General features: G+C 50.2%; 7 protein-coding genes across 7 annotated transcripts; 4 read left to right on the top strand and 3 right to left on the bottom strand.

The window, feature by feature from the left end:
- Nucleotides 1–303: 303 nt before the first annotated feature.
- On the bottom strand, nt 304–2,509 carry CCOS01_11949 (uncharacterized protein; the record flags this gene model as incomplete). The annotated part of the gene is made up of 4 exons (XM_060460100.1): nt 304–1,404; nt 1,460–1,871; nt 1,924–2,311; nt 2,416–2,509. The coding sequence occupies 4 exons, from the start codon at nt 2,507–2,509 to the stop codon at nt 304–306; spliced, it is 1,995 nt and encodes a 664-aa protein (XP_060309043.1).
- Nucleotides 2,510–4,663: 2,154 nt separating this feature from the next.
- Nucleotides 4,664–5,954, top strand: CCOS01_11948 (uncharacterized protein; the record flags this gene model as incomplete). Its single annotated transcript, XM_060460099.1, has 4 exons — nt 4,664–4,793; nt 4,852–4,914; nt 4,981–5,443; nt 5,498–5,954. The coding sequence occupies 4 exons, from the start codon at nt 4,664–4,666 to the stop codon at nt 5,952–5,954; spliced, it is 1,113 nt and encodes a 370-aa protein (XP_060309042.1).
- Nucleotides 5,955–7,316: 1,362 nt separating this feature from the next.
- CCOS01_11947 (uncharacterized protein) lies at nt 7,317–8,105 on the top strand (the record flags this gene model as incomplete). The annotated part of the gene is made up of 2 exons (XM_060460098.1): nt 7,317–7,763; nt 7,827–8,105. 2 exons carry the CDS (start codon nt 7,317–7,319, stop codon nt 8,103–8,105), a joined length of 726 nt encoding a protein of 241 aa, XP_060309041.1.
- A 216-nt stretch (nt 8,106–8,321) lies between these two features.
- Nucleotides 8,322–10,058, bottom strand: CCOS01_11946 (uncharacterized protein; the record flags this gene model as incomplete). Its single annotated transcript, XM_060460097.1, has 1 exon — nt 8,322–10,058. The coding sequence occupies one exon, from the start codon at nt 10,056–10,058 to the stop codon at nt 8,322–8,324; it is 1,737 nt and encodes a 578-aa protein (XP_060309040.1).
- A 2,231-nt stretch (nt 10,059–12,289) lies between these two features.
- Nucleotides 12,290–13,963, top strand: CCOS01_11945 (uncharacterized protein; the record flags this gene model as incomplete). Its single annotated transcript, XM_060460096.1, has 2 exons — nt 12,290–13,286; nt 13,344–13,963. The coding sequence occupies 2 exons, from the start codon at nt 12,290–12,292 to the stop codon at nt 13,961–13,963; spliced, it is 1,617 nt and encodes a 538-aa protein (XP_060309039.1).
- A 356-nt stretch (nt 13,964–14,319) lies between these two features.
- On the top strand, nt 14,320–16,117 carry CCOS01_11944 (uncharacterized protein; the record flags this gene model as incomplete). Its single annotated transcript, XM_060460095.1, has 2 exons — nt 14,320–15,786; nt 16,109–16,117. The coding sequence occupies 2 exons, from the start codon at nt 14,320–14,322 to the stop codon at nt 16,115–16,117; spliced, it is 1,476 nt and encodes a 491-aa protein (XP_060309038.1).
- Nucleotides 16,118–17,860: 1,743 nt separating this feature from the next.
- On the bottom strand, nt 17,861–18,865 carry CCOS01_11943 (uncharacterized protein; the record flags this gene model as incomplete). The annotated part of the gene is made up of 1 exon (XM_060460094.1): nt 17,861–18,865. The coding sequence occupies one exon, from the start codon at nt 18,863–18,865 to the stop codon at nt 17,861–17,863; it is 1,005 nt and encodes a 334-aa protein (XP_060309037.1).
- Between the last annotated feature and the right edge of the window lie 340 nt (nt 18,866–19,205).

Below are 19,205 nucleotides of genomic sequence, written 5' to 3'. Positions count from 1 at the left end.
TCTGTACTGGCACTCTTCCTATACCTTAACGCCTGCGTTCTGCTGTATATGTTCCAAGATCACCCATTAAAACGGAAATTTTGGAGAGGGTAGGACTTACCTATTACTGCTTAGACTGTAATATGTTATTTCAAAATCTTCTTGACAAACGTTCACATTATTGACCCTCTCGCCTTATCTAAATCATATAATTTTCATGAAATGATCACATTTCTCAGATACACTCCAGATTTTGCCTATGTTTAGACAGGGGGGTTTCCCGTAATGAAGTTTGATTAGGCATTATAGACTAAGAACACTTCCTCACTTCGGACAAAGTCGCCCGTTCTGAGTTGGGTAATACTCAAGCTGATCCGTAATGTACCAATCCTCAGAACCTACAGCCGTTGTCGCATAAAGTAATCCCCAAGGATCGTACTTCTGCTTGAGCTGATACAAGTAGTCGTAGTTGCTGCCGTAGAAGGCCTGTTGCCAGTTCGGCTCGTTGATGTCTGCCTCGTTGAGATACGCTCCGGCGCCGGGACTGGCTTCACGCCATGGCTGCAGCATGTCCACCAAATTCTTGTTCGCAGCAGCGATCTCTGCAGGAGTGGCCTCCTGACTCCATACGGTTCCCAGCATCGCGTGCATCAAAGTCTCGCGGAAGGCCGGGTTCACGGCATTAGTTTGGTTGACGGAAGGATTGACTGCAGTCTTGAAGTTGTACCCAAGCATCATGCCAGCAACCTCAACACTTTGACGCAAAGCTTTCGTCTGCGCAGCTAGCTTGCTTTCATTCTCCCAGTTGGAGCGCGGGAAGAGACGGGAAGCAGTGTGGAAGTTCCACGCACCAACGACTTCGGATTCTGCAGGCCAAGTGTTTATGACAGTGTTGAGAACGCCGTCGAACTCGGTGTACTTGGAATCGGCGACGGGAATATGCAGAGCAGAGAGACTGGAGAATAGCGGTGCAGAGACGGCGGTCAATTTGGCTGTATCCATACCATTTCCCCATTGAGGCGCCATGGAGAAGCTGCAAGTTGTTGTTGCAGCGCACATAATGGACCAGTAGCTGTACATGCCAGCATCGGCATAGACAGGGAATTGGGCAAACACAGCGTCGACTCCAGACCAGAAGGTCTCCGTGGAGACATTGTTGCTAGTTGCGAAGCTGTAAGTAAGCGTAGTCACGGAAGTCTTAGGGTAGGCTCGGATGACGAGCGACGTAACGATGCCCCATGTGCTCCCACCTCCTCCACGGAGGGCAAAGAACAGATCCGGATAATTCTTTTCGTCTACAGAAACAAATCGTCCATTCGGTAGGACAACCTCCATTGAGAGAACTTGATCGGCGGCAACACCATACTTGGACATCAATGGGGAATGCCCACCCCCGGCGGTATATCCGCCACCGATACCGACAGTCTATCTGAAGCATCAGAAGAGTTAAACGAAACCTAAATGATAGCGGGGAACCTACGCGGGCAATACCACCAACAATATGGAGACCAAGCTCATCGGCTGCCTCGTAGAGCTTCAGGGCCTGGATACCAGACCCAATCTTGAATGCTGGACCAATGTATCCAGATATTCGGTGATGGTAATCAGTTCCAAGGTACTGGATACTTTGCAAAGCATGAGTCCATATTGAAAGCGCGCCGCCACCAGAGGACTTCGCATTGAAGTCATGTCCCTTGTTCTTAACGATCAAACGGACGTTGAGATTGCGAGCGAAGTTGACCGCAAGCTGGATCTGGGCTACGTTCGTGACCTTGACAATATACGAAGGGTTCCCCCCCTGAGTACAGTTGGCGCCGGTTCGAGCGATGCTCGGAGGGACACAGCTGACTCCCTCAAAGATGGGGTAGTCTAAGCCAGTTGGCTCAGACATTCTTCGATGTTGTTAGCGAGCCGCCCATGATTCCCTGCATAGACTAAGCTTACTGATATTGAGGGGTTGTCCACGCTGCCGTAATCTCATTGCACTTGGCTGCATCGTATTGAGGCCAGTCCGTGTAGCATGGCGCAGCAGCAGGAACCCCGTCAAGCAGCGCACCTCCCATGAGAAGGTCAAGCAAGAACCAATTTAAGTCAGACGGCCACGCACGATCACCGGGGAATACCTTGCATGAACGCGCAGTTCGCTTCTCAACGGCAGCTTTGCCATCGCCAAAGTCAAACGCAGCAGTGCCAGTAAGATTGTACGTTGTTAAGTTTGCGATTACGTCTGCCGTAAGTTGAGAAGATTCAAAGTCGAAATACTCGATCCCTGATGGGGCCGCATCAGATGCCACAGCCTGAACTGCGGGAGCAATGGTCTCGGCTGTGATAGCTACTTGAGAACATGGTCAGCTGAATCCCAGATTGTAGGGTGCTGGCAGATTTATGTGTATGAGTGTAAAAAGGCTAGATGAAAGACACGAATTGTTTGCATACCGGAGTTATCGCTGGCGTCACCTTCTTGGGCTGTTTGGCTCAAAGCCAAGTCAGCAAACGATATTGCTATGACCAAGGCCGACGGGCGCAACATGATGCCCAGTTGAAGGTTGACAAAACCCAAAAGGAGCGAAGAGACACCAACAAGCACAGCTACCAGGGATCAATCCTATTGAGCGCATTCTACGGACTCCCTTTTATACGTGCGACCTCCTGGTGGGATTCAACTCGCCGGGCTTGACCCGAGTCGGTAGTCTTTGCTATCGACTGGGTTATGGACGCACAATCCACCAAACCCAATATTTGGATGGGGTCTTCGAGACATGTATGGCAATGTCATGTGCGCCTTGGAGTTCGATCGGAATCCGCCACTAGCATTGTTTGGACGGCCGATCATGAACTATCTGATCAAGTTAGCTTCTCGTCGGGAAAGTGTCCAGAAGAGGGCTGCTCGGCTGTGAGATACCACCCGAGAGCCCATAAGCACAATCGTTCCACCGTCTAGAACTTTAGACAGCTCCATAAGTGACCCAGGGTCCTGGCTGATGGTGGAGCACGAATGTATCCACAAGCAGCGCATCAGTCAACTCAGGCAAGGGGATCATGGATGCCATGGGTGATGCAAGAAATAATACACATGTTCTGATCACCGGCTTGTGCTTCTCGATTATGACATGCCCAATCGACACGGCTTTCCGTGTGGCTCTTGTTTCCGAACCATCGTGTCCTTGACATCTAGAATTTGAGCAACTGCGAATTTCGAAAGCTCCATCGTCAAAATACCAATTATGCGACCACGCAAACTTTGTTGAGATGTGCCATCAATACATCGGACCATCATGCGTGTACCACGGGCTGAAAAATGCCGCTGAAGGAAGCAACCACCGAAATTGTTATCTAGACTACGCCTCCGGGCTGCATATTGGCCTGTTTTCCAACAAGAACTTTTGTACAAACAACACCGGCAGCAAGGAATCCAAGCCAACGGCTTTCTATCCCGGCTTTTTAACTAGGTTCAGTGGCTCTAACACATGTTGGACATCCAACGGCGACGGGCGGCAACATTGAAGTAGGCGGGGACGCGCACCACTTTCTTCGGTTGTTGGCGCTAAGGCGTGGTGTTCTCCATACAATTGCAAGGGGCACCGGGGCAGTAGTAGATGTCCAACAACCAACAAGGAAGGGGTCTGATGGATGGAAGAAACCCCTGAAGTTTCTCACAAAATGAAGTTGCAAGAAGAAACGAGGCAAGGGAGGCTGCCCAGACGACATTAAGTTATCTGCAAAACGAAGATATTCATCGAATACAGGGATGACTACTCACTCATCAACTCTTAAAGCTGACCAATTGTATACTATACCAATGCAGAGCCAAATTCGAAGTCTTTGGCGGGGAATTCATCATTGCAATACATAGTAATGAAGTTTTCTGCGTTGCTCCATCATGAGATACCGTTAATGATAGACCAGGGGTTTTCCGAGTCTTAGGGATATTGTCGGCGAATCCTGCCAACTTGATGTCTACTGTCTAAACGTCTCGAGAGATTGCCATCCGTTGACCCATGCTTGATTTTGAGTCCTTCTAAGGAGATGGGGCTCTAAGACCTTCATTTCGAAGGGGCCAGCATCAAATTGTTATGCCCTAGAGAACTCACTCTCGTCCTGCAAGAAGAGTGCAGGAAGGGTAGGTGTGGCCGTGAATGTTCCTCATCATCGAGGCACAGTCATGAACCCAGCAGATCGGGTGTGCCTGCGTCGATGCGGACCTCGGAAATATGGCTTTAGTCTTTTGCCACATGCCGAACAGCTCGCAACTGGCGCAGACGAGAGGATCAGGTCACCGGTCCGCCTAGATGCAGTCTCCGCAAGTGCCCCGGAGATGTTCTGCTTAACATCCCGGTCTCCGAAGTCTCGAACGCCCTTTCTTCATCTCTCTTCTTCAGTTGTGCAAGTGGAATGGACCAAGGATACTGAAGCAGGGCATTATAGCCACAGGGATAGCATGTGCCGCAATCGTACTGATAAAGGAGGAGCCAAAGACCTTTTGCAAGATGGAATGTTGGTCGGATGAAGTTTTTGGCATGTTTTCCTGTCCGGCAATTCCATAAATCATTGACTGTGCACCTTGCTGCGTTGAATACCATGAACCTCATCTACCCCAGCTGATATTCAACCACATGGTTCGGAGGATCATCACCTTCTTATTTTACGGCTTTTTTATCTCAGTTGGAGTAGTTCCAAACCCAAGATGACGGAAGCTCCCACTAGTTGGCTACAGAACCTTGGCATTGCCATTGAGGTCGCTTGTCCAACTCTGGCACTCATTGCGATAAGTTTGCGACTTTACATCAGAATTGATACGAAGACCCTCGGCTGGGGTATGTTCTGCTCGTAAACACTTTATCTTTCCCATGAAACTGATCGTCACGCCCTAAGATGACGCCTGCATATGTGTCGCGATGGCTCTCTCAATTGCCCTAGCTATCGGATCTATTATATGTAAGTCTAGACTCATCAAGAATCAGAGTTACCGAAATACAAGCTAGTATCCGCTCATCTATACAGGTATGAAAGAGCTCTACATAGGCATTCACTATTGGGACGTTCCCTTGCCCATGAACCCGACGACAGGAATGATCTGGATCTACATTGTCGGCGCTGTCTACAATCCGATTCTCGCACTGGTCAAACAGTCTGTCCTCATCTTCCTGATTCGTTTCTCCGGTGTCAAAGACGTAGTGAGATACGTTGTCTGGGCAACAGCTACATTTAATCTCGCGCTCATGATCGCCACCTTTGTTGCTGTCATTTTTCAATGCACGCCCATTGAGAAGAACTGGAAACCGACCTTGGCAGGGAGTTGCATTGAGCAATTCTCGTTCGGAATATCGACTGCATGCTTGACTATTCTGACAGATCTTGTCTCTGTTGGTCTCCCATTTTACATCTTCCTGGGCTTGAAGATGCAGAAGAAAAGGAAGATTGGGCTGATGATTGTTTTCATGCTCGGAATCATGTCTGCAACCTTGTACCATTCCACATTCCCGTACACTACGTTTTGCTAACTGTGTATTACTGGCAGTGTTACAGCCGTGAGCGCCATTCGTCTCTACTTCCTTGCCAAAAACTTCACCGACAAGAGTCTCGATGCGAACTTTTCCCTTGGTTTCTGTGTTTCCTCCATTGAGTGTAACTTGGCCATCATGACAGCATCTGCACCAGCTCTTTGGCCTCTTATTCGACGATGGATGCCTCAGCTGAAGTCTTCCAAGGACCAAGGTTATTATGAGCACCAGTATCACACTGGTCAACAAGGATGGATTAGGACAGGTGATGGCCGCGAAGGCGCGTCTTCAAATGCCAACGGGGACATCGGTCTGAGAGGTATCAACATCAGGTACACCAAGACTGAAGCCCATTTTAGCGGCTCTTTTGCTCGAGACTCGGACGAGGAGTTGATGAAAGGTACTGGTATCATGCGAACAACCAACTTCGAGGTCACACACGATGACGATGACCCACGGAGTGTGGCACAATAACCACTGGAATATATCATTCTATTCACATCTCGCGAGATGCAGCAACTCATTCACGAGGAAATTGATGGGTTGTAGGGAGGTAGGAGTCTCATGGCTTATTTTTATGACGACTCTTAGTGTCTTGATGTATGGTTTCCTACATGTTCAATTTTTATCATTTACTTGTCGTGACTCAAACTGAAACAATTCCTTGTTAGGAAAGAAGGTGGATTTTCGATGCAAAAGTTTTCCAAAAGTAGTGTGTTTCTATAAATCCAGCTACCTGTTATGTACCTGGCTAGTCATCATGCGGTTCATTCTGTAAGGGCATCACTGGAGGCTGACCGGACCCATGGCAATGAACTCTGAGGCTCCATGTGTGAACAGAAAACGGTTACTGATACAATGCTTCCTCCCATCTGTTCTGAAGTCAAGTATCGAGCGAGGCCTCATGATAATCCTGTTCGGGGGTTTTTGCTATGCTTGAAGTTCCCCTTACTTAAGCGGCTCCAGAGAGTCTCAACGTGCCTTACCTCAAGTAAGAATTTCCATCCCCGATCGCGTGGGCCAAGTGGGGCATATGGTGGCAGGGATTATGTCCGGAAATTATCCTGGGTTCATCCCAAGTAAGTTGGACGTAATCCAGAAACTCTGTTTGATGGCGTCGTCAGAACGTGTGTCAAGTAATTCAACGGCTTGGAGTTGTCCGCGTAGTCAAATGTGTGCAGTCAGATAACTTCACTGACGATATTTTATTTCAGATCTGTGCCAATTTGGCTCAAGTTACCGTCCCGTCCCGTCCGCCACACCGGGACGATGTGGGGATCCTCCGATCGAGATCTGGGCGCGCTGGTATCACATGACCGTGACACGGTACGATACACCCATATGCTAACCCCCAGGCTCTCCCAGGCTCTTGGTATTTGCACGGGGACATGGTCAAAGAGGAACAATTCCTGCCTTCCATCGCGGCCAGGCCCTTGTATCTTACATGCAATGCGCGCGGCACGGGATTGCCGACTGAATCGCCTCATTCTTAGCAATGGTGTTAAGACCCCGCCTGGTTTACCCCCTTAGGCAGGAGATGAATTGCCGTGTGGCGGCCCCATTTTCCCCGGCTCTTACAACCCAATTAGTAAATAAACTCTGACGGCTGGATACAGGAACCATGGAATCACGACGTTGTAATTTGTTCTGTAGGGGGTGTAAGCTGGCCTCGCGCTAATGCCCAATCAGAAGGGGCTTTTTCCTCTTTAATCAGCGGGCAAAGGCTATCCCGTCGGCAGCTACTGGTTCAGATAAATATTCTCGTTGAAGGCTCCTGATTCTCTTTGAAGATTTCCTGAGTGCCTCTGTCGTCCCAAAACACATTCGTTAACTACAATGGCCAGACATCGTGTCTCGTTCTTTGGGCTCATAGTCGCCGCCAGCGTCTCAGCCTTTCTGACGGAGGAAGAATTTCCCTGGCAACCTCCCGGACCAGGAGACTTGCGCTCGCCATGCCCCGGTATCAACACTCTCGCTAATCACGGATTGCTGCCGCGCGACGGTCGCAACATTGACCTGGAGGTTCTTGGGGAAGCCACGGCACTGGGCTACAACATGGAGCACAACACCATGCTGGCAGTCGGCATCCCCGCATTGACGACATCGACAACGGGAAATAGCTCAACATTTCACCTCAGCGATGTCGATCAGCACATACCGCAAGTCATTGAGCACGATGGAAGCATAACCCGCGACGACAAGTACTTTGGCGACAGCAACAGCTTTAGCCATGCCGCATGGGGCCGCGCATTGGCTTCTTGGGGTGATATTGAGATCATCGACGTACGTTTTCCAGCCCTTGTTGTAGTTGCTATCTTTCGCACAGCTAAGAAAACCCACTTGTAGTTCGCTGCTGCTGCCAGAGAAATCAAAGCCCGCTTCGAATGGGGCGAAGCAAACAACCCAGAGTTCAACGCCACCTTTGCGAGAACAGGCTCACTTCTTCAGTATGCCTTGCTTCTGTCGGCATTTGGGGATTACGGCAACGCCAACATGACTTTGGTTCGGTATTGGGTCGAGCATGAGAGGCTTCCACTGAGACTGGGTTGGCAACCACCTGTCAACAACATCAACTCCACCATGAACAGACTCATTGCTGCGAATATTTCTGCCTTGTGGGTTTAGAGTCTCGTGCATACAGAGAGCTCAGCACGGCGTTAAGAGAGATAGTAGATGCAAGGTCTGTTCTGTTGATCGCGCAGCCACCTTCGTGTAAATAAGAAATGTCGGCTACATCTAACAATGCATCCTCTGTTCATATGAAAACGTCACATACTCAATGCATTCTTCGCCCAAAGATTGGCAAATTCAATCCAAACTAACTTAGTTTTGAGAGGGAAGCTACCAACTAGAGTAAATAGCACCTTCGTAGGCTTTGAGTTCAAGGCTCCCATCTTCAATCCTCTTGGCGTTGTTGCCAAGCAGTTGGTTCCAGCCATCAAAATCCTTTAGTCGTAAGTTTTGCTCCTTGTCTGAAAAGTTCAAGAGAACCAGTGCCTTCCTGCCTTCACAGCTTTCCATGGTGAAAGCAAATAGTTCCTCGCTTTCCTCATAGTCCTTCACTTCGGAGAACGTGCCGTATACAAAAATGTCCTTCTCTTGCTGTCGAAGGCTCAAGACTCGCCTCCAAAACGCCAGCACGCTGTCCTTATCCTTCTCTTGTCGCTCAACATTCCACTCGCCATAGTCATCGTTGACGCGCATCCACGGTTTTGAGCCCTTGGTGAAGCCTCCGTGTGCTTCGGCACTCCACTGCATGGGCAGTCGCCCATTGTCTCTCGCCTTGATTCTCATCTCCGCCAAAACATCCGACATATCCGCGTCTTTGCCCCTCTTCTGGAGCACGCTATTGTAGTAGTTCTTGCCCTCGACATCGGCATAGTCGTCAATCGTCCAAGACTCTGGGAGGTTTGCCATTCCGATTTCTTGCCCCTGAAGCAGAAACAATGTGCCGCTCAGAGTGCCAAGATAGATTGCCAACATCTTGGCGGCCTCTTTCCTGTACTGAGGCAAGTCCGACGCGTATCGTGAGAGCGAGCGGCCAGAGTCGTGGTTGTCAAAGTAGATCGCGTTCCAGCCGTCACACTTCAACATTGCCTTCTGCCAGAGGTTGGTAATGGTCTTGAGTTTCGAGAGGCGGTAGTCGCCGTGCTCATACTTGTGGTTCTTGCCAAAATCCATGTCCACGATGTCTCCAGTGAAGACCATGTTGAGTTCATGTCTATCCTTGGCAACATACTCGGCGACGCTGTTTTCATCCTTGGTGAAGCCTAACTCACCAACCGTCATGCATCTGTACTTGTCGAAGACCTTCTCGCGCATCTCCCGGATGTACTCGTGCATCCGAGGACCACTGGCGTAGTACAGATCACCGGGCTGGAACTCCGAGTCGGGCCTCGTTACAGGTGCGTCAGGCAGGTCGGGGTGTTTTGACATGAGATTCATCGAGTCGATTCTGAAGCCATCGGCACCGCGATCCAGCCAGAACTCCATATCAGAATACGTCGCGCGACGCATATCCTCGTTGGTCCAGTTGAGGTCTGGTTGTGAAGGCAGGAAGAGCGAAAGGTAGTACTGCCCCGTTTGCTCATCCCATGTCCAGGCACTGCCACCAAATATGGAAGCCCAATTATTGGGTGGGTGGCGGTTGCCACTCGAGTCGATCTTGGGGTCTCGCCAGAAATACCAGTCCCTCTTGGAAGATGACTTTGACGAGCGAGACTCTCTAAACCACTCGTGTTCATCGCTGGTGTGATTGACGACGAGATCTAGGAGGACCTTGATGCCCCTTTCATGGCACCCTTTGATCAAGCTCTCTGCATCTGCAACAGTACCATACGGCTTGTGAATGTCGCGGTAATCGGATATGTCGTAACCCATGTCATGTTGAGGGCTCTTGAAGATGGGAGACAGCCAAATAGCGGTGGCTCCAACGGACTTGATATAGTCCAGCTTCGAGATAATTCCGGAAAGATCACCGAGTCCGTCATTGTTGGAATCGAGAAAACTGGCCGGGTAAATCTGGTAGACGACAGCTTCTTTCCACCATTGTCTGTCTGGGGGACCTGAAGTCGCCATAGTGGCTATGGTGAAAAAGAAAAGACCGTTGCAAGAGCTTGTGTTTTGACGATAAGGCGTGAGTAGATTTAAGAGTAAGGACAGTCGTAGGTTTGCAACAAATGGGCGTTTCAAAAGGTCAAGCTTGTTCACTTCTTATGTTCAGTCTCCAGACTCCCAGCTTTTGAAGTTGGCTCATGGAAACTTAACCCCCGCAGCTACCTACCCCAGATCATCGAGGCTCAGTGATGATTGGGGGTTGGTGCTAGAAACCTTCGCACTAATGGCAGCCTCATCCATATAACTTGCGTGGCGTGGTGAAGACGGCTGAATTTCCATGGTTGAATTATGATTCGTCCGCACCGGCGTGGGGAAGCTGCTAGTGCTTGGCAGCAGTCATTCCTTACAGCAGTGTAGATAGATGCTGGAGTCAGCCCAAGATCGTTCCGTGGGGCTGCAAGCTTTAGGCACTAACACAGATCGGTCCAAGTTGCCACATTTCTGCGGTGGACTAGGTTATATTACTGGTCAGATGTGGGCGCGTTGTTGGAGGAGTTCTTTCGGTCTCGAATCCAAGACACAGAGTTGACCGAACTGCCTGCCTCTTTGTGGATACCACGGAGAGACGCGGAGAAAAAGACAATTACGGGGAAGGCAAATTTTGCCGGGCTCTGAGAAAACCGTAGTCTGCACGTGGGACTATGGGGCTGAACGACGCTCAAATTCTCGGGATATTGAAAACGGACGAGTGGCTGGTGGCTAAAGCGCTCCGCTGGGTCACAGTGCCGAAAAGAAGCCTCACGCCGCACTTTGACAGCAAGAACACTTCATGTTATTTCTAAGGTTGCTTTCCTTGAGTACACTTCTTCACATTAGCCTACCTTATTCATTCAACTTTGTAAATCCTACATCTTGTCAAGATTTTCTGGCTTTGTTATCCATCTAATCACACAACCACCAGGCGAAGGTTTCCGCGCAGTTTCTAAGAGGATCCGTAGTTCAAGTCGCATTTCTGTGATTTATAAGCTGCACATACTAAACACTTGAGTAAGAAACCAAAACCAACATCCGATGCTGTAAACTCCGCGCCAGAGCTGCAGTGCGAAAAGCTCAAGACACCAACGTGGAGCTACTAGTTGAAACTGAATTCAGAGTGAATGGTATTGTCGACTGATTTCATCAAGTCTTATGACCAGATGAGTAGGCCCCGCCATGCCTGGCCCAAGTCTTCGGCAGGCAAAAGATGCCTCGGCCGAAGTCCGAAATCAGTTTTGTTGCATTAACTTCGGAAATAATACTAGTCAGAAGTCCTCAAACATGTAGCTACACAGACACTGGAGGGTAGATTGAGCAGTCTCGTGATACGCACATGCTGCAATCCGTAAAATCGAGCCATGCTTCCCTATAGATTGACAAGGGCCATGTTAGCTCGTCATCGAGTTGATCGTACTTTGTTGACGTTCCGGTCTACGCGAGTATGTGTTCGACCAATCTTTTTGTTCAAGGGTCTCAAGGCCATCTCTGACCCGCGATTCTGGTCCTTGTTCTTCATGTCTAGGTGGTTAGACAACTCTGGCCCACAGGCTCATCACTCATCGGTATCCAAACTTCCGTAAGTGAAGCTATAGTCACGATTCTAGCGAATTTGCCAAGACTTACAAATCTGATTGTTCAGTCTCTCGATATTTCCTTCCATAGACCATTAATGGCGTGAAGATGGGATCATCGCAGTTTCTTGCGTGGAAATGTTCATCCCCAGAAGGTGGGTGCAAGTACCTTTCACGACTTATTGCCGTAGCTCGTGGCTGAAGTGTTGTGTTAGTGAGTTGCCAGTTCTCCACCAGAAAGTTGAACAACCAATCGAAATTCAACCATTCCAACCGGTGCCAACAAAGATCAATGATCCACCAAATCAGTATTTCGAGCGAGACATGCGAATATGAGCAGACACACAGACCGGTCCAGTCAGATGGCGAATCCAAGGACTTGTTCTCCCTGCTAGTGCGTCAAATTCCCCCATGGCGAGTTCCCCGTGGGGACTGCTGCCACGGCCCACAGGTGTCGTCCGATGCAGATGTATAGAGTATTCGGAACCGAGCACATGGCTCGCTGAAACCTCCTATTCCAATTCGTATAAAGTCTTCAGAGCCCGCCTACCTGGTTCCGAATAACATTTCTCTCCAGCTCATCTAAAATCATTTGGTTTAATATAATTCTCCTGGCTCGATCCTCTCATCTTGTTTCCTTCCACAATGGACGCCAAAACAGCAGAGGCGACTACCGTCGTCGACCACGACCATATCGAAAAGCTCGCCATTGCGGACGAAGCCGTTACAAAGGCAACTGAGAACCAAGACCTGACCCCCAAGCAGCAGTACCAGCGTCTTTGGGCAAACCTCAAGCAAGACAAGCGTTATGTCTTCTGGGCACTCTACATCATGTCCCTCGTCTTCGGATGGGGTTACGACTCTGGACTTTCAGGAGCTGCCATTGCCTTTCCCGAGTTTCGCAAGGCTTACGGAGACTACTACCAAGTGGGAGACCAATATGTCATCCCCGCCCTCTGGCAATCTCTTTGGAACGCTGCCAGCACCATCGGTCAGGTCTTCGGTGCCTTCCTCACCGGTCAATTCGCCGATACCGTTGGCCGCAGAGCCGTTCTCTGGACAGCCGTCATTCTCTCCCTTTCTTCCTCATTTGCCCTGGTCTTCGCTCCGAGCCTGCCCGTACTCTTCGTCTCCAAGCTGTTGCTCGGTTTCTCAGTCGGCTTGTCAACCGTTACGCCTCCGCTCTACGTTACCGAAAATGCTCCTCCCGCACTTCGAAGCTCCCTCAGCTCGCTGACCAACGTCATCATTGTTCTCGGTTTCTTCCTGTCTTCCATCACAGCATGGGGATCCTCCAAGATTGAAGGCCAATGGAGCTACCGCCTGGCGTTCGCCATGACTTTCCTTGTCCCGACCCTCTTCATGATTGTCCTGCCGTGGCTCCCCGAGTCCCCCGTGTGGTACGTCAAGAAGGGCAGAGACGAAGATGCACGAAAGGCCATCTTCAAGCTCTATGGAAAGAATGTCGATGTTGAGGAGAGACTCAACTTCATCAAGTCCGAGCTCGAGCTTGCTGCTGGAGAAGCCAACATGGCTAAACAGACCAGCTGGAGAGCCATCTTTTCCAAGGAGCACCGTTTCCGTACGCTTGTTGCGGTTCTTGGATTGCAGTCGCAGAACTTCTCCGGTGGATACTTTGCAAGTGAGTAATTGTTATACATTCAAATTGAGGAGCAGATTGCTAACCAAACGGTTCTAGACACCTACCAGACCTACTACTTCGAGCTTATCGGCCAGGCTGATCCCTTCGGACTCACTGCGATCTCCTCCACCCTCCAATTCCTCTCGAACTGCGTAGCAGTCACAGTCTCCGACGTACTGCCGCGCAGAAAGTCTTTGGTCGGCGGCGGCGCATTGCTGTGCTGCTGGTCTATCATCATCGGTGGCACATCTCTCGCTGGAACTGCGAACTACTCGGCAAACATGGCTCTTCTCGCTTTCATGATCACATGGTCGATGTTGTACACCGCTACAGTGGGCTGCTTCGGCTGGGCCGTCGCTCAAGAGACTGCCTCCCAAGCCACAAGGCCCAAGACCATCGCCTTCAGCTTGGTGTGTCAGCAGCTTACAGCCCTTCTCTTGTCCTCGGTGTTCCCATTCTTCATCAACCCTGACCAGCTGAACTGGGGTGGAAAGATCATGTTTCTGTTTGTCGGCGCCGAGGTGTTCGTCCTTGGACTTCTCTTCTTCTTCCAGCCCGAGACGAAGAACAGAACCTACCAGGATATCGATCACATGTATTCCCAGGGGATTCCGGCAAGGAAGTTCAGCGAATACGTTGTGGTGGACGGAGTGGCCGTCAAGAAGGCCACCTCTTGAGACTAGTGCAGAGTACACTTTGTCATCGGCACAGGAAGGTTCTAGAGTCTGTTGTTTATCTAGGTTTCCAAACCATATCTTCATATAAAGCGATCCGTTTTCAAGTTTTGAAAATTCAGCCTAAATTTTGACAAAGGATGGGGAAGAGATACCACGCTAGTAATGCAAGTTCCTTACTTGGGTTAGTTCAGAAATTGCCCCCAGAACGACGTTGCGGAGAGTGCGGAGTCTTACCATAAACCTGGAGAACTTCTGCCCGCAACGCGAAGTAACCCCCTACCACAACCTTCATCCATCCTGCATGACGCTTTTCTTATCTTTGCCTCTTCACGGTCTATCTCCTATTAATACGTATCATGTCCCAAGAAGCCAACACACGGTACTCTAAGAGGCTACCCAAGGTTCGACAGGCTTGTGATCCATGTCACTCGCGCAAAATCCGCTGCGATGGGCGCTGGCCCTGCGCAAACTGCCAGGAGACAATATTGGAGTGCACCTATGTGGCGGTTCCGAAGAAGACAGGGCCGAAAGGTCCCCGCCATGCACGGAAATTTATCCAACGGCAACAGATCAATCCACAACAGTCTACGTCCTTTGCCGTGAACCCAGATGCAAGAGAAACCGGATACGAGTCCCAGACGAGCAGATCACCACATGCAGTCACGCCACCATCACCGACTCAGAATGTGACTCCGCGGGACCCCGGCTTTCAGGCCTCGCCCCTAGTATCGACTGATATCATACAGTGGTGTCTCGACGCCTTCTTCAGACACAAATACCCACTTACACCCATCTTACATCGACAACAAGTCGAAGAATGCATACGCGATCTCTCAATCTCACCCGAGAAATACGGGCTTATGACAGCTTGCTCAGCCGTCATATCCCTCTCGCCCGAGATCCTACAGCCACCAGACCCGCCCTCAAATACGTCGACCGAAGTGCCTGCGCCTATTCTTCCAACAACCGAGTTTCTCATCTCAGAGACTCTTCGAGCTAGACGTCAATGCGATCTCGCCGAGCATCAGTCCTTACTTCATGCGCAAACCTCCTTCTTCCTATTCTCGGCCTTCTTCTGCATGGACAACGATAATGCTGCATGGTACTATCTCCGAGAGTCAATCACCATTTTACAGACGCTACGCCTACATGAAGAAGCCACGTACAGCGACATTAATGATCCGGTCCTGGCGACGTATGCTCGACACATGTTTTGGGTTCTGTTCATCACGGAAAGAGCATATGCGCTGCAGAGACACAGGCCGCTGACACTGCAGAGCACCTTGGGCCTACCCATTGTTGACCCTCTAAGCTCAGATGCCGCAATCTTACCTGGGTTCCTTGATCTCATCTCTCTTTTCCGGCACTTCGATACCGACTTTATAGCAACCTGGAATTCGTCCACGCCATCCACAACATCGTCTTCGGAAGCAACAGACCCAGAACATCTCTCGAAACTACAAACCGTCCTGAAGTACGCGATCCCAAGTGTCTCAAACTATTCCGAGATGCAGCAGGCCGACCTCTTGATCTCACGGCAATGGCTCAAGGTCATTGTGTGGAAGCTATGCGTATCCAAGACGCTGTTATCTATCACGGATAGTGAGGATAGCATGTCGCTGAGCTACCCTACCGCCGTGGCCCGCGACGTCGTACTGATTTCGCGGCTGCTGCCAACTAAAGCATTTGAAGCCAACGGTGTCGGCATACTAGAGAAGGTTTTCGATGTAGGATGCTCACTGGCAGATCTGATATCGCTCGGCCCAGCCACGAATCAGTGGTCCGCTATGCATGTCGGTCCGATTGACATCTTGATGGAGATTGTGAGAATAGTTGGGACAACTCTTGGCGGAAGTTATAAGCATTTGGATATATTGTATAGCAAGGCAAATGACTGCCTTTTTATGAATGTTGATAGGATGATAGCTCCAGGTGAAGTCCATCGGGAAACTAATGATATTGAGGAAGTACTCGAATAGACTACGCGATAATCGAGATTCCAGTCATTATCATAACGAATCCTTTACTTAACTTGGCTCGGAGCCGATCGACGGTGTCTTTAAACCTATGTGGATCTTACGTGTTATCATTACCCTCAAGTGCAAGCTTCTCTGACACTCTCAACACCGCCCAATACGTCAATAGTCCTACTAATGATAACTACCTAGGTACCTACCCAGGTATTTCCATCGCTTTTTATCGGATTAGCCCTGTCACGTGCTTCGACATATATCCATTCTCCCTTAACGGACAATTTATTATTAGAATGCTACAGCCGTTCCATGATCAAGTTTCTGGGTTACTGCTATGGACAGGCAGAAGAGAGTACTTTACGGGTTTATTAAGACTACAGGATTGCCCAAACATCTTTTAAGTGCGGGGCACTACTTACTTTTTGCCCGGATCACTCAAAGGGATAGACGATGGCAAGGTGTGCCCGCATGAGGGTGCCGTAGCCTTCGAGGGACTAGGTAGGAATTTAGAACATGGGAGCTAGCACGCCTGATCGCTGACGCTGGAAGAGGACCTCGCTGCCCATCACGTGCCCTGCAAAGACAATGGTTGACATGATCTAGCCATACCCGAGTGCGCCTGGGAGGCACTGGCTGACGCCGAACAGTGAATTCTGCCTCAGGATATAGTGGAACTCCAGCATTCTACTGGCCGTCATTTGTTTGCTAAAAGTGCATCCCGTTCCTATTCCATTCTAGGGTGACGTAGGCTCCGGCGACCAATCTTCGGCCGTTCCTGCAAAGCGATCGTACACTGCCTCAATCATTCATACTCTACTTTCAGGAATTGTCGAGACTCGAAACTAGACTATGATAAAAAGACGATGCCCAATTTCATATGCGTATCCTTTTTCGCTCTTGCATCTAAGTTCATGACCGCACGTTGCAGGCTTACAGGTCTATTTCCACCTCAATAATCAGAATTCTAGGTATCTACCTACCTAGATAGCCAAGACCATCGCCCTGATCATGGGCATTTCAACGGAGGCTGTTATCGCTATCGTCGCTCTGTTCATCGCCCTTCCCCCAATCGTATTCAAGGTGTTGCAATGGATGCGCCAAACACAGCAGCGCACTGAGCTTCCAGGTACTATTTTCTTGGCTCTCCTCTGACCTGCACCAAACCCTGTACGAAGACGGATAGTTATTAACATCTGACTTGTCGTATAATAACGCCAGTGGTTTCCCCCCTCGCTCAAACCCAAACACGGTGGCTTCCCAACTGCGATGTCCACAACGAGCTTTTCGCATTTACACCCCTCGAATTCGACCGGAGCACAGACACATCAGAATTGTTCTCCCGAACGCGTATGATATTGGAGCACACGAGAGTCATAGTGAACCGTCGTGGCCTATAAGCCTGCATGTTGGCAATTTGCAAGGGTGTCCCCTTGTAGATCATCAACAACGCAGGAAGAGGGGCTACATGTCGCCGCGAAATTTAGGCCCGGTTGGTCTGGGTGCGGTGCATCCAGAGACTACCTACGGATTACCTTAGCGAAGTGGGACCAGCCTCTCGGCACCTCACCCCACCTCGACGGGACAGTCGAGTACCGGTCGCCGGTCGGGACATTCGGACAGAAACCAAAACTTGCATCGCACATTATGATCACAGAAACATCATTTCGGCTAGCATTTCAGGCGTCTGGATGTCATTAGACAATAGCTTTGTGGAAATAGAGTTTTCTTTTCCACGTCGCTTTCTCCCCTTAAACGGAGTAACCTGCGCTTATCTCGTATCGCCTTCACCATCCACTCTATGAATGTTTGATCCAGCCGGCATGCCCTGTAGATCACTGGCGTTGCTCACAGTGAAACTTGAACGCTAATTTGTGTTTGATCGAAGCATCACGTTACTTGAGACATTCTTCGCTCTCGAAATGCATCAAACCCGGAGACCGCCCAATGCATCTTCAAACACCTCGAAATTCCCCTCATTCTTGCGATCGTAGACCGCAAACCACACCTCCCTCCACCATCCACCCCCAAATTCAGCTTCGCCCAGCACCTCTAGCCAACATCTGACAATCTCTTCAGGAGGGTTCCTAAATGCTCCGCACCCCAACGCTCCCAGCACAAGCAGACTGTGCCCCCGACTCGCCGCCATCCTCAAACAAAGCCTCATCTTACTCATCGTGAGCGTGCGATCTGTCTCCTTGGCAAACTCATACACTTCTTCGTCCCCTGCAGGCGTAGAGATTTTCCGCTTCACCACTTCCGGTCTCCGAATCGCCGCAATGCTGAGCACACTTACAACGGGTAAATCGCCATACGCGACTCGCGGAACAAGAAGCTTGTGACCACTCGCCATGTCGCCCCGAATAACAACCACATCAGGCGTGTAAAGTCCCCCGCGGCGCTTGAAGGGATAATACCGTTTATGCAAGCTGAGATACAGCGACGAGCGATAACACATGGCCTCCTCCTGCGCGATCGCACCTTTCAACCATCCGCCGCCGGCGTGGATATCTGAAGCCATATTCAGCACGGCCACACGGCCGCCATCAGGTCGGCGCGCAGCGAGTTCGATTGCCGCATTGAGCGAGTCCTCGTTGACGATCTTGATCTTTGCGCGCGGGGTGTGTCCCGGGCAAGCTGAGGTTTTCAGAGGCGGGAGGTAATCCAGGTGCAGATCTTCTGATTTTGAGGCGTTGATGTTGGGCAGGTGGGGGAGGATCTGAGGAAGCGCTGAGCGTGTTTCTGCTGCGACGGCGGCGAGTGATGGACTTGAGCGGTCTGATGGTTTTTGGGCGGGTTTTGACGAGGATGAGGGGTTTGGTGCTGATGATGATGACTGCGTGGGGGACTGTCGATTTGGCGAGCGAGGTTTCTTCTGAACTCCGCCGCCGTTCCTAGAGAAGGCGAAGTCGAAGAGGTTTCTCTGCGGCATCGTGATGTTTGATGTTGAGACGCTGCTTGACGGTTGAAGTTGACAAAAGCTTTAGGTTGAGATGAAGGATTGATATGGCGTCTTGGGATGGATGCCTAGCCCTGAACGAGGCGCAATGCGCCTAGAAGCGAGATCCTTGCTGCGGGGTTAATGGTTCGGACGGTTGGTGCTGTGTGTGCCTGAAGATCTCTTGCGCCGCCGAAATTTTTGCAAGGATGCGCGTTCTGAGTGATGAATTACCAAGAGAGGCCATGTATTCGCGGAATCGCTGACGTGAAAAGGTGGAGAAGAATCCGAGATGTTGGATTGGAAAGAAATAAGGTCGATGTTCAGTAGCTGC

This window comes from Colletotrichum costaricense (assembly GCF_030867565.1).
Source record: "Colletotrichum costaricense strain IMI 309622 chromosome Unknown Scaffold_14.1, whole genome shotgun sequence".
In the NCBI taxonomy this organism is placed as follows: domain Eukaryota; kingdom Fungi; phylum Ascomycota; class Sordariomycetes; order Glomerellales; family Glomerellaceae; genus Colletotrichum; species Colletotrichum costaricense.
The sequence above is the reverse complement of the archived record's forward strand: the minus strand, read 5'-3'. Positions and strand labels throughout refer to the sequence as shown.